Below are 15373 nucleotides of genomic sequence, written 5' to 3' on the forward strand. Positions count from 1 at the left end.
CTTAAAAACCATTATTTTAAGAAGGTGACGATATGGTGACGATATGTGGTAATATAAAGCAGATAATTCGCTTTTTCAGATGCATCTAATGCTAACGTCATAATGCTAATAAAGGTTCCTGAGACTAAAACATCTCTGCGTCCAGCTGGCAGCCAGTGTCGGTCAAACAAACAAACAAACAAACAAACGGATCCGTGCTTAATTGCATAATACCACAACCACACGACAAAATGACCATATTTATTCAAAACACTGTTTGCAAGACACAGCTATTGACGGGGAATGATGAATGTTTATTTTGATGAGAGGTCGGCATTGTTGATCCAGAGGTATAATTGCGATATGGAAGCAGGCGTATGGCGGGGGGTGACGGGGGGTAAACATGGCAAAAGCTGAAATTGCTGGAGTGAATGGGTTAGCAGCTGCTTTGTATGGAATGGAATATTAACAACCGTCTGAGGGGGTACGATTAAGCCTTTGAACTGGGCATGCATGGGCATGCATCACCTGGGTGGCGTGTGATTATGGGGGATGTAGTTTAACACTAGAACAGCCGTGCCTTGTTTACCTACTAAAAGAGCCGCCTCGGGGGTCAAATGACGCCCTCTTTACAATGCTCAAGCTGCTATTTACCCACAACGACCACTAGTTGGCCGCTTGTAAATTAGCCTGCTTCCTCCTACACAGACAAACTAGCAAAATAGCTTCATACTAGCTTATCCTGATGTGATTTAGAAAATGTAAAGGATACTGGGTGGTAGAACGCACATATCTAGGACAAGTCATGAAAGGAGGGTCCTGAAATTTGATCGAGTGCAAATACATAACATAACATAACTGAAATGACCCCTCATGGCTGTTCTAGGGTTAAAGCAGTCAGTGAACATTTAATAGGGTCCAAAGCGGATGAGTCCAAGTTTAGTCCGTTAAGGCATTTGGATGATTGGTCTGGGATGAAGATGAAGAAGACCACGAAGGTGGACAGCGACAGCCCAAAGCAGAGGTGAGTAGTGATAGGGGGCGCCCTATTTTTACTCGCCTTAGTCTGGACTCCTGACACAGGATGTATATCCAGGGGTCACATATCTGGTTGCAGGTGGCGAACCGAATGAAGAATAAAACCCGACTGGGGTCTACCTCCTCGGCCGACACGGCACGCGTCAGACTATAGATCTGGGCGGGACAGGCACACATGGTTAGACTCCAGAGATTGCTGCTTTCAGAGAATGCTTAATATGCGGAGGGGGCGGGAGGGGGGTGGGGGGATCAAGCCACTGGGGGGGTGGTGGGGTTGGGAGGTGGAGTGGGATGGGGTAAATATGTTCTGTGTATTGTGTGGCCCAAAACAACCTGGAGGCGAACCATCGAAGGAGAAATGAAGGAGAGAGGATATAACTGGGACAGCATTGAGAAGAAAGCAAACAACAGTGGAGTGAGTGGACATCCTTGGTCCGCGCCGTATGTGCCACTCGGCGCAACAAGGACTACGTAAGTAAGTAAGTGTATTGTGTATTGTGATGTATTTAGTTGTTTTTTAATAAATAAATAAAAAGAAGCTTAATATGCATCCAGGAATGCTCAACACTCTTTCCGTAAACTACTGTATTACTGCTTACTTTTCTGTTGTTGTGTTGAGCACAATAACACTGTTAAAAGTGTTATTGAACATGTAGAGAAGCGCTGGGGGGGCTTGGCTTTTTAATTCCAGGCCTTATATGGCGATGGTCCAGAGGAGGTTTTCTCACGAGCTCATTCAGTCATTACTAGAGGTCATCAGAGGTCAGCTCATTTAGTCTGCATTGCTAAGGAGAAATGAGGCGACTGGGAACTGCTAGCTTAGGCCAAGCGGAGCCATGTTCTGCTCTGTTTTGGCCATCGACACGAAGGAGCTGATAACAGAGAGACAGTGAGCGACGGAGGGGGAAAAGAGATGTGTGTGTGTGTGTGTGTGTATGCCACAGATTCAAACATGTCTGTATTGTGTATTTGTCCCTGTTATTGTATATTGGGTTATTCAATCTATTCTCAATTCTCCGAAAAGAGAAAGAGAGATGCTGCAGTGGTCCTCTGTGGCTCAGTCGGTAACAACGCTTAGATTGTGGGTTCAATTCCTGCCGGGACCATATATACTGGAAAATGTATGCACTCCCTCACTGCAATGTAAGTCGCTTTGGATAAAAAAAAGTGTCAGCTAAATGGCATATATACCCTAAATATTGAAAAGAGAAAGAAAGATATATAGGCGGGGGGTGGAGGAGGGGTGGGTGGGGGTGGTCAGGGACCGGATATCCCCCCCTGTCTCCAGCCGGAGATGGCCCCCGCCAACAGGCCTTATCACCCGGCTACACACAGCCACAGGCCCTGGTGACAGGCAAGGCTAATGACTTCCTGGAATGTCCGTGCACACAGCTTACCAACAAGCTGGCTAGCTGGCTACGTATGGCTTACCAACAAGCTAGCGTACTAGCGTATATATTTATTCTTTTTGGGGGGGTTCTTTTCACATCAAGAGGTTTGTTCCTTCCTTTCCTTGTGTAGTAACCATACAAACAGGTACAGGTGTAGTTTTCAGTAGTTTTCAAATACAACGAATAACACCTGCTGTGGGGTGGCCTAACTGCATGGGGTTGAGATACCTTTATGCTACAGGTGTGTAGTATACCGTATGTTCGTGTGTGTGTGTGTGTGTGTGTGTGTTTGTGTTTCTCACATTTCTCCTCATTCTCTTTCAGCCTGTCTGTCACACTTGTTTACTTTGCCGTGTTTCTCTCCCTCTCACTTTCTCTCTCTCTCTCTCTCTCACTTACTCTCTCTCTCTCACTTTCTCTCTCTCTCTCTCACTTTCTCTCTCTCTCTCTCTCTCTCTCTTTGTCTCTCACACCTTCTCTTTCTCTCTCTCTCTCTCTCTCTCTCTCTCTCTCTCTCTCTCTTTGTCTCTCACACCTTCTCTCTCTCTCTCTCTCTCACACTTTCTCTCTCTCTCTCTCTCTCTCTTTGTCTCTCACACCTTCTCTTTCTCTCTCTCTCTCTTGCTCTCTCTCTTTCTCACACCTTCTCTCTCTCTCTCACACTTTCTCTCTCTCTCTTGCTCTCTCTCTTTCTCATACCTTCTCTCTCCCTCACTTTCTGTGTGATGTGCTGTGTATATCTTCCATGATGTAGAACAGTACAACAAAGTTGTGGTGGTCGACCACCTGACTGACTGACTCACCAGTAAGGGGCACCAGGAAATCGAGGTGATCACCATGATCAGGATGAGCTGCACCATCATCTCCACCTCGTAGTCGCGCCGGCGCTCCGTCACGTCCTGGCTGCAGCACACCTTGACCAGCGTCACCACGCTCACCGTGTTCAGCAGGAACGACACCGTGATGCACAGCAGCCCCGTCAGGGAGAAGATCAGGCAGAAGGCCAGGTCCGTGGCCTGGGAGCTGATGTTGAAGAAGCACCAGGACCCCGGCATCTGCAAGTGGTACCCCCCCACGCCCACCAGTGGGAGCAACGCCACGGAGAAGGCGAACGCCCACACCATCAGCACCACGGACACGGCGCGGCTCTTGGGCATGCTGGCGGAGCGGGCGAAGGGCCGGTTGATGCCGAAGAAGCGCTCGACGGCCATGGAAGCGCCCAGGAGCAGCGGACACAGGCTGTAGAACACCATGGACAGGCCCATGAAGTTGCAGAAGTGGCAGTTGGGATCCAGGAGGCGCCAGTCGAAGTGGGTGATGTGGAAGGTGACCACGATGGTGCCGGTGACCAGGAGGCCCAGGAAGTCGGTGACGACCAGGCCGCAGAGGAAGACCAGGAAGGAGGAGCGCGAGCGGCTGTGGGTCCGCTGGAAGGTCTTGAGGAGAACCTGTGGTGGAAATAATAACTGACTTTTGTAACTGAATTCACAAGAGTCACTGAGTCAGACTTCTGTCTTGGGCAGAATCGACACGTTGACGACCCAGTCTAGACAATGAAAAGTGTTTTCGTCTACTCAAGGATTGGACATTTGCTAGATAACAGATACATTTCGTGACGTTAGAATTATAAGGTTCTATCTCCATTTTTGTCAAAATTGAGTTTTTTACATAATCTGACCCATTAGGTGTTTATTATTGCCTGTGTGGTGTTATTTTTTAAAATGTTGACATTTTTGAGTTAGTAATTCATAAAATACAAAGGTTCCATCTCACAAAACCTAATGGAATGTAAAAACTTTGACGCTCAATATCTCTGAACTACCCTAAACGGAGATAGAACCTTATCATTCTAAGCTCACATTTTGTAACTGAATTCACAAGAGTCACTGAGTCAGACTGTCTTGGGCAGCATCAACACGTTGACGACCCAGTCTAGTAGACAATGAAAAGTGTTTGACCTCTGCTCAAGGATTGGACATTTGCTAGATAACAGATATTTATACATTTGAATAGTTCACCCCCTTTTGTTTTCCCTAGTCTGTCTGAACCGCCGATCTGCCGACCTTGCGATCATTAGACGCCGGCTCTAACTCCTGCGCCACAGCCTCCCCATATATTATATTATACTATATTACTATATTATTATATTACTCCCCATATATTTTACATATTTAGATAGTTGCATAACGAACCACGAAGGCGATGAGGTTGGAGGTGAGGCCCAGGGTGCTGAACACGGCGGAGAAGTAGGCGGAGTTGATGGTGCGGTTATAGTTGAAGGGGGGGCTGTTGATGGAGAAGCAGACGGAGGGGGGGGTCTCGTTGGCGAAGCGTGAGGTGAGGTGTGAGGTGTTCATGGCGGCGGTAGAGGAGGGGTTTCTGTCTTTATGTTTCAGAGGAGACCTTGGAAGGACAAGTCCATTGTGAAGGCTTCGGTCGGCGTCTTGCTTCACCCTGGCAAAGAGGAAATAACTGTGTTTAGTTAGTCACGGAGACATTTCAGTCCGGATTTTCTGAAATGTTTTGTTTGTGTCTTGGGAGGGAGAGAAATATTCAAAGACTTTGTTACTACGACTTACACTTTGTAATTAAATGACAAAGTAGTAGTGTTTGAATATTTCTGTCTCAATACTTTTTCTTTAACGTCTGCTATGACCATATAGTGACAAAACCGTTTCTAAGTTGACAAATCTGGAACGCTTACTCTTAGCTGACCACAACAAATATTTCAGACATTCATAACTAACAGCAATGATAAACCCTTTGGTTATTTTCCAATGATAAACACATTTGAACAAACACCGGGAGAGGGTTGTGAGAGCACTCTTGGCAGGAGAGACAGGTTACGGTTATGTACGTCACGCACAAAACCAAGGAAATCAAGTCTAAATATGACTAAATATGATGCTGCGCCTAAACTATGTTGAAATTCTAAAGGTCGGTCCCATATAAATATCTAAACAACTGAACGAACCATCTGAACCACACCTCTGTCCTCAAGCTAGTCACAGAGCCCAGGACAGAAAAAAGAGGAGACAATACCCAGTAAACAAAGAGTCCAAAAGACGTCCTCAGGGAAGCCGGAATGTGGGTTCAGATGACGTCTTTCTAGGACGTCCAGGTGACGTCTTCTGTAGTTCATAAGACGTCCTAAAGACATCATCTGGACGTCCTAGAAAGACGTCACCTGGACGTCCTAGAAAGACGTCATCTGAACCCACATTCCGGCTTCCCTGAGGACGTCTTTTGGACTCTTTGTTTACAGGGAAAGGATGTAGAAATAGACGAAATAACCTTTGGAGAGGGTAGTTTAAAGTTTGAACTAAGTGGTTGTTATACAACCTAGCACAGAAGTTCACAATTGATGTTCTTGCATGAACCTGAAACACAGTCATGTGAAAAAGATTAGAACACCGCATGAAATATTTAGTCAAATTAAATATGGACATATCAATATTTGATCTTCTTTCAAACAATATCTATGTATAAAGGTGATGTAATTGAACCAGAAACAATGAAAATGTAACTTTGTTATCATTTATTTAACAAAAATGAACAAAGATGCCAATTCCTACTGAGGGAAAAAAAAGTTAGGACGCCCTAGTCGCTGCTGTTGTCCCCTTTGGCTGAAATAACCTCAGTTAGACGTTTCCTATAACTCTCTGCCAGTCTCTGGCATCAACTGGGAGAAAGTTTTTCCCACTCCTCCGTGCAGAAGTATTTCAGCTGTGTGATGTTTGAAGGGGTGTCTTGTCTTGCATACACAGCCTGTTTCAAATCAGCCCACAGCATCTCAGTAGGATTAAGATCCAGGCTTGGACTTGGCCATTCCAGAACTCTCCATGTCTTTCTTCTGAGTCGTTCCTTGGTGGATTTACTGGAATGTTCTGGGTCATTGTCATGTTGCAGGTCCATATCCGCCTCAGCTTAATTTTTGGGGAGAGGTAGCTACTGCACATTTCACATTTTCACATTTTCCTCAAGCACCCTCTGATACAATAAAGAATTCGTGGTGGATTATATGATGGTGAGCTGGCCAGGGTCCTGCTGCAACAAAGCAGCCCCAAACCAGGACATTTCCACCCCCATGCTTCACAGTTGGTATGAGGTTCTTGTGCTCAAATGCTGTCTTTGATTTGCGCTAAAGATGTCTTCTGCTACTGTGCCCAAATAAACTTTGGATTCATCTGTCCAAAGCACATTGTTCCAGATGTCTTCGTGTTTATCTAGGAGGAGTTCCCTGACAAACTTTAGTCTTGCCCTGATGTTTTTTTTTTTTTTACAGCAAGGGTTTCCTCCTTGCACACCTCCCATGATAATCAAACTTGTGCAGTCTCTGTCTGATGGCAGATGCATGTACTCTGACATCAACTGTGGCAAGAGCTACCTGTAGGTCCCATGATGACATTCTAGGATTGTTGGAGACGTCTTTAAGCATCTTGCGGTCTGCTCTTGGGCTGAACTTGCTAGGACGACCTGACCTGACCTGACCTGACCATTGTTTTAAATGTTCTCCACTTAAAACATTATTTTCCGAACAGTGGAATGGATTTCTAATTGTTTGGAGATCTTTTTAAATCCCAGACACAAGTGGTCACATGACCAGTAGCAATTATGATTATGATATCGACTGAGTGCTTGAATGTCATTAGACGACATCTGAGTGCAAACTAACGGTGCACTAAAATGGTGGTTTGGACCAGATGGTGACGAGGAACACAAGGAAAACACATTATATCAGACACCAACAGATATGTCATGATTAAGTATGATGACCGATAACGCTAATGCTCATCCCTGGGTGACCGACAATCGATCATGTCGGATCCTAGATTCCATTAAGGATACCCAATATGCTATGACCATGCTAATATGCTATGACCACGCTAATATGCTATGACCATGCTAATATGCTATGACCACGCTAATATGCTATGACCATGCTAATATGCTATGACCATGCTAATATGCTACGAACATGCTAATATGCTATGACCACGCTAATAAGCTATGACCATGCTAATATGCTATGACCATGCTAATATGTTATGACTGTGCTAATTATGCTATGACCATGCTAATATGCTATGACCATGCTTCTAAGTTACAAGACATGGTGAGGGGTTTACACATGGTCAGATACCTGATATGATGACAGGAGTCTACATGTTGCTATCTCTGCATGTGAACATTACACATCAATGGTAAACTCTGTGATAACTTGGTCATGATTATGTCACGCTGTTTTAACAGGAAATGAGACTAGAGTATCAACAAAATAACCAATGTAACAGTTTCAAAGCAACATATGACTAAGTGTTAACTGGAACTCTCTCCCCATAGTGATCCGCAACGCCCCCACCCTGGGCTCCTTCAAATCAGCCCTCAAAACCCATCTGTTCACCAAGGCCTTTGGCCCCTAGTCACTGTTTCTGTTTCTGTTTGTCTGTTTTGTTATGTTTGTTTTCTGTTTTGTCTGTCTGATCATTTCCTGTAGAATTGTCCTAGAAGAGTCCTTGGGGTTTTTATGAAAGGCGCTATAGCAATCCAAGTTATTATTCTTATTAACCATACATCAACGTGCGTCAAGGACTACATGGGAGAATGGTGCCCGTGACGGGCCTAACCCAAAACTTAAAAAATATCACGCAGTCCCTCTCCTTAAATATCCCTCCCCAGCAAAGGCCAAGGTGTGAGACGCATTACAATCGCAAAGTATAATGGCGAAGGAGGGATTTCTTCAGACACGTTAACAATCACAATCGCACAGGAATTGGAAACAAAATGGTGAGGGTGTGACTGACTTCTTCAGGATGTCCTCATAGGCTCATTCAACTGTAAATACAATAATAAATACAACAGTTATACACATCCACTTCAAAGCTGGCGCCACCAGAATCCGTCTACCCTACCAATGGACATCCTATGATTTTATCACTGAGGAACTTGCTAGAACCATGTAAATAGAATATGAGCTAAAGTGATTGAAGTCGCTACAAGTTTTGCTTTAATAGATCATAGAGAGAGAGAGAGAGAGAGAGAGAGAGAGAGAGAGAGAGAGAGAGAGAGAGAGAAAGAGACCCTCGCGTCTCCCACTCAGTTCTGAGATATAGTTCCAGATATGGCCAGACACTTGTTATCAGGACACATTTCCGCTATTCTTGGGAGGAATGTGCTATGGGGAAGAAGTGTACAGACTCCAGTCCTCCCCACACTGTCTGCACCCAAAGTGCTTGTCCCAAAACCAAAACCCATATCGGGGTATTTAAGCCAAGAACTATACAAAATTATATCCCTTGATATTGAGCGTGTGAAGTTGTGTAAAGCTTAACATTTCGAAGTGTAACATATCTGTGTGTTGTTAAATCTGTAGTAATGGTAAACATGTTGTTGTGTTTTTCATGTTTTCTAAGTGGTCTTGTTTTGTCGTTGCAGAGAAAGGGGTGCCAGACGCCATGTCCCCGTGGTGCTCTCGGACCAGGGATGGGCAGTTCGGAGAGTCTAATTGCATTCAAAGCACTCAATCGATATCATAGTCATAATTGCCAGTAATACACCAATTCCATTTTGTTTTCGACCAAACGAGAAACCGCAGGATGCAAAATTGTGCTGGAGGGAAACAAGAGAAGACGAGAGAAGAAGAAAATGCAGAGAAGAAGATGTTGTTCTGTAACTGCAAACCACAAGTAATACACCTCCATTATAATAATAACAACGGTTGATAAGTGTCCCTCTCTCAATTATTCATCTTTACAACCTGGGCCATGGCCTACACACACAGACAGACTGATGTTCCACCTCTAAAAGGGTCAATGTGTTTGTGTCATTGTGACATCACATGGCTAATGTGTTTGTGTCATTGTGACATCACGTGGCTAATGTGTTTGTGTCATTGTGACATCACGTGGCTAATGTGTGTCGACCTTCCTTCCTGTTTGAATGAATGAATGGTCTTTATTGTCATTGCTACAGTACAGGTACCAAACAACGAAATGTAGTTTCCTTCCATTTCTGCCAGAGAACATAGGTGAGAAATCTCCCTATTGTAATACGTGGCCAATGCCAAACAGCTCTCACCTATGGTACTTTATTGTATCGACTTTATTGTAACCTGAACATTGTGACATTTTGTTGTGCAATAAAACTACAGCACCATTTCACATCAAAGTGATTTAAAAAAAGACAAATAAATTATATTTTTTTCCACTTGACTTGGGTAGTTATGGCCTATTGACAGTTGTAGTTTTACTGTACAACCATGTTAATCTTTTAAAGATATCAATATCTCACTCATCAATTATCATAAACCATCTCTAATGATTCAGTCATCTGTTCAGAGCAGGAGGATTAAATGTTTTGTGGCTCGTGACAAAGCAGTCACAAGTGCAAGTTATGTGATTATTTCATTGTGAAAAGCCAGACACTTACTGGAGACCTGAAGATTTGTGTGTGAAAGAGTGGTGTACGGTAGTTAGTTCTGTGTTTTAATCAATCATTTGAAAATGTGTTTTTGAGAGATTGATGAATGTTTAACACATTTACATCTGATATTAGCATCAAAACATGATACGAAAAAAACAATCTATCTCCATACCAACTACAATGCCATACAACTCATACAGTCAATGCAAGAGAATCAATGGGCAGAAAAAAAGCTGTTTAAATGAAAGTCAGCTGTTTAAAATGAATCTTGATTTAAATAACTGATCGGATGGTTTCCCTTTGTCAAACACAATGGGATGAAATCAATCAATGAAACAATGCAATCATGAGGCAATCAAAACAGTCTTGAAGCACAATGAGTTTAACTTACAAATGGCCTGGATGAATGGATATAGCATCCACTTACCATGCCAACTAAAATACTATAAACTGTAGCCTACATTACTTTGTAAAGTATTTTATCCAAAACGGAATACATACATTAATATCCTTAACACCCAAGTGTGGAAAATGTGTTATTATTTAGAAAATAGGCTCAAACTACCTAAACATTCGGCCTAATATAATAATAATAATAATAATAATAATAATAATAATAATAATAATAATAATAATAACTTTATTTGTATAGCGCTTTTCCTGCAAAAGTTGCAGCTCCAAGTGCTTTAATCATTATATAATCATAATTTAATTATTGTGTAACTTAATAAGGTTGATATATTGCCTACCTTGCAGAAGACTGTCGCTATCAAACCTCCAGACGCTCAGTGTGAGTCTGAACTCAGGGCAAAGTTGACTGCAGCTTTCCTCTCAGATCCTGTTATTAATCCACTGGTATCCCAAGAGAAATAGTTGCGTGTGTGCGTGTGTGTGTGCGTGTATGTGTGTGTGCGTGTATGCGTGTATGCGTGTGTGCGTGTGCGTGTGTGACGTGGTGCCACGTACATTGAGATCGCATCTACTTACAGTAGCGATGAAATCATCTAACAAAATACATTTCGATCTCCTCTCCGCGCGTAACGCAACAGCCGCTCCTAACGATCCCCAGATGCGCTTCTGCGGTCACCACAGAGAACCTCCACCCCATCCCCGGAAGAGAAGGGGGAGGGCTATCGGGAACATCCAAGCCTTATTCTGGGCAGACCTCCAGGGAGCGAAGGATGCAAAAGAAAAGAAGAAGAAAAAATGAAAAAACAGTGTCTGAAATGTTCAAGTGTGAAAAGAGTATTTGCATTTTGAAACACTTTCCAGTGTATACGCATGCATGCACACGCGCACACACACGCACGCACATGCACACACACACACACGCACGCGCACATGCACACACACGCACACACACACACACACACACACACACACACACACACACACACACACACACACACACACACACACACACAAATCTAATTGTACCCTAACTGGTAACTGGACCCTCTAAATCAAAAACTGTACATACTTGTTGTTTTGTCCCCCCGCCCGAACTACCCATTGTACATATTATATGTCTGTCCCCCTGCCCGAACTACCCACTGTACATACTTTGTGTTTTGTCCCCCGCCCCCACCTGTGGTGTATGTCCCCACCTGTCCTACCCGCAGTACATACCTAATGTTTTGTTGTATTGTTCTTCCCATGTTGGATGTATGTTTATCTTGTAGATAGTACTAGTTATTTGTCTGTATTATCTTGTAGATAGTACTAGTTTTTTTGTCGGTCTTACATGTAACGATGAATTGAGAATCAAGGACCCCAATTGAAATAAGCCAGTGGCTTTCTTGGGTTTTTATCCTGTTAGTTGACCTTGTATGTAATATGTACTTTCATGTACCTACTTCTGCAAATCTTCTAATAAAGTTTTCAATCAATCAATCCCCCAAAACATCAGCTGCCCTCTCTACCTCAGTCGTAACCTATTCCTCCAATCAATGAGCCTGTAACCTGACAACAGACAACAGCCATCCTGTTACTGTCATCAGATCCTGTGTATCAGTACAGACATGCTCCGTTTGAGCAGTATCCCTAGGAAGTAACATGTATTTGTACAGCACCTTTCCCAGACCAAGGGTCACAAAGTGCTTTACATACAGTATAGAGAACATAACAAAGAAGAAACACAATAAAACATAATAAAAGAGTGAAAGCCACAACAGGTTAAAACAGGCAAAACAAGTGAAAATAAGAACAAGTAACAGACAACAACATCAACAGGACACAGAGAGAGACAGGCTTTTGGGGCTATCCAAGACAGTCTTTAGCTATCTATACAAGACAGTCTTTAGCTATCTATACAAGACAGTCTTTAGCTATCTATACAAGACAGTCTTTAGCTATCTATACAAGACAGTCTTTAGCTATCTATACAAGACAGTCTTTAGCTAAGACAGTCTTTAGCTATCTATACAAGACAGTCTTTAGCTAAGACAGTCTTTAGCTATCTATACAAGACAGTCTTTAGCTAAGACAGTCTTTAGCTATCTATACCAGACAGTCTTTGTCCTGCTAGTAGTGTGTTCAGCACCGTTCCCAGCCAGAGCCAGGGTCAGGGGTCAGGGGGATTGGCGCACGGCAACAATTCATCCTAACTGTCAGCGAATTAAAACCCTCTCACGATAACAGGAGGGTGATGCCTGTGAGAGAGAGACAGCTCAGCTAGGGATGGCCTGGGGTAGCAGAATCTCCGTGATTCACTAGCAGATTTACTATTAAGCTCCCAGTCGAAGCGTAACAGATGGATCTGGTTTTTAAAGAAAGGTATCTACTGTACTTCCAAAGACTTCTTTTGAAGAATGCTTGAGAAGTTTTTCAAAGGTCATCTGCCAGGGGGGCAAACTACACACTAAGATACTATTTTCAAAATGATGGATGAGGATGGAGGGAAGCAATTGACAGATATACACAGTGGCAACCTTTTTAAGACCGAGATCATTGCCAGATTGATGTTGTCGGTTGTCGGTAGGCCTACTGCACTCTTAAATAGTCTGCCTTTTATATATTATTAAGATACTGTGGGGCCGGTTTCAAAGACAAGGCCTTTAAGAGGCCCTAGTCCTGGACTCGATCACACTCGCAATGGTGAAGAATCTCCTTTGAACGCTTTTTAGTCCGGGATTAGTCTGGGAAACCCGGCCCATTAGACGCTCTTTAAAGGCTTGTTATCTGATGAGGCTTAATGGGAGAGACTCTGGCTACGTTTTAACGCTCATCTTTTATCCTCCCAAAGACAAACGGGTGTTTGCTCAGGGCCGGCTGTGGCTGTGTCTCAGGAGGGAGAGGCTGTGTCTCAGGAGGTAGAGGCTGTGTCTCAGGAGGTAGAGGCTGTGTCTCAGGAGGTAGAGGCTGTGTCTCAGGAGGTAGAGGCTGTGTCTCAGGAGGTAGAGGCTGTGGCTCAGGAGGTAGAGGTTGTGTCTCAGGAGGGAGAGGCTGTGTCTCAGGAGGTAGAGGTTGTGTCTCAGGAGGTAGAGGCTGTGTCTCAGGAGGTAGAGGCTGTGTCTCAGGAGGTAGAGGCTGTGTCTCAGGAGGTAGAGGCTGTGTCTCAGGAGGTAGAGGCTGTGTCTCAGGAGGTAGAGGCTGTGCCTCAGGAGGTAGAGCCGGCTGTCTAATGATAGTAAAGTCAGCGGTTCGGCGGTTCGATCCCTGGCTGGCCACATATCGAGGTGTCCTTGGGGCAAGACACTGAACACCATATTGCTCCCCATATGAGCGGGCCGGCCAGCGCCTTGCATGGTAGCTTGCCGCCATTGGTGTGTGAATGAGAGGCCGTTGTAAAGCGCTTTGGAAATAAGGGAAAGGGATTCAAAGTTTGAAATGTATTTTATGTATACAACGAAATGTATCTCATGCTCTAGGCGCAGGGGTCAGATCCATGGAAGGTGACCCTGGAGCAATTCGGGGTTCAGTGCCTTGCTCAAGGACACCTCGACCCGGGATTCGAACCGCTGCGAGCTGCCGACCTTGAGATCATTAGACGCCGGCTCTACCGGCTACCGCCCCCATAAGGAGCTAAATTATATAAGTGCGGTCCATCCATTTACAGACACAATCCTCAGCAGTTGGTATTCGCTTGCCTGCTACGAATATGCCATTACTAAATGCAGTTGAAGGTTGTTACATCATATCTTAGTGGGCTGCTTACCTCAGAAGTTTCATTTAAGCTCAATAACTATTAATACGGGAGGGGGAGGGCCCGGAGGGGGAATACTACTTCTCGTGAAACCAACGTATGATGATTAAACAGGGATGTGAGATTAAACAGAGAAGTGTCCGGTGCTGTTAAATCTCACTGGTCTCAGAGAGAGAGAGAGGCTCTGCGCTGAGTGAGCCAATCTCTCATCTCTCACCACTTAAAATGTGTTTCGGCTCCAACAACAGGAACATGTTGAATGTTCAGAATGTTCTAGTGTGTATAGACACTGCTATTTTGACATTTCTTTCAACATTCAAACATTTTTGCAGAATGGCTAGGCCCCAAATCCTAATAGTAGTTAGTTACAGTTATACAAGTGATAGTAACTTTATGCCCTGAGAATGTGGGATTTTTTTAGGCACCAGGGTAGTAAAGCATTTTAATGAGACATGATAAGCTTGTGAGGGTAGCAAACCTTTGACCACATTTCACCACAGTGGCTGATAACTGCTGTTTGAGCGGATCCACTGATCAATTAATTTGATTGATTGATTGGTCTTTATCACTCCTTTTCACCCCCACTACCCCCCTCCTGTACAGCACAAAAAAGACCTTCTAGCAGTGTGACTGTCACTGGCCCCTGGTTGAGGGTTCAAGGTTCAAGCGTTCTTTATTGTCCCCTAGGGGGGAGTTAGTTTTGCAGCCAGGGTTCCCACAGACACAACACTAAAAGGACAACATCAACATCAACAGCATCAACACAATAATCAATACATAAAAAATGCAGAGCTAGTTCAATGAAATGCAAATTACATACCAAATACAAAAAGTGCAAGTATGCATACATACAATGCAGGGGTAGTACAGCTAGAATACAGCTGAAGGGCTGTTTGCCATTAAGCGAATGAATAACACGACTAGGGATGAAGGAAACATAACATCTGTTAGTCCTCCTCCTGTATTGTGTGATGCAGAGATCAATATGCTGTACCTCAGGCCAGGGGCCATTGGCAGTCGTTGTGATAGAAGAAGAAAGAAAGAAAGAAAGATATATATAATTATTTTAATTAATAGACACTGGGGAGACAGTACAGGGGGGGCACTGGAGGAGACACAGTAAAGGGGGGTAGTAGATGTCTCAGGAGGAGCAGTTAAGGTGTAGTCTGAAATGTATTTGTTGTAAGCAAACAACTTTGCATAAAGAGCATCTGCTAAATGTCAAAAACGTAACTGTAAATGACCTTGCGTTGTGAAAGGTGATTCTCTCTCTCTCTCTCTCTTCTCTCTCTCTCTCTCTCTCTCTCTCTCTCTCTCTCTCTCTCTCTCTCTCTCTCTCTCTCTCTCTCTCTCTCTCTCTCTCTCTCTCTCTCTCTCTCTCTCTCTCTCTCTCTCTCTC

The 15373-nt window shown here is 43.9% G+C and overlaps 1 protein-coding gene across 1 annotated transcript in view; it reads right to left on the bottom strand.

Moving 5' to 3' along the window:
* Positions 1 to 4765, bottom strand: part of tbxa2r (thromboxane A2 receptor) — a gene marked incomplete at both ends in the record, with an annotated part of 6038 nt that extends 1273 nt beyond the window's left edge. Inside the window, 2 exons of the mRNA XM_080530245.1 lie at positions 3212 to 3856; positions 4601 to 4765. Coding sequence (XP_080386371.1) covers positions 3212 to 3856; positions 4601 to 4765 — 810 coding nt within the window. The remainder of the gene's footprint in view (positions 1 to 3211; positions 3857 to 4600) is intronic.
* Between the last annotated feature and the right edge of the window lie 10608 nt (positions 4766 to 15373).

This window comes from Nansenia antarctica (genome assembly GCF_963989245.1).
Source record: "Nansenia antarctica genome assembly, chromosome: 1".
NCBI lineage: Eukaryota > Metazoa > Chordata > Actinopteri > Argentiniformes > Microstomatidae > Nansenia > Nansenia antarctica.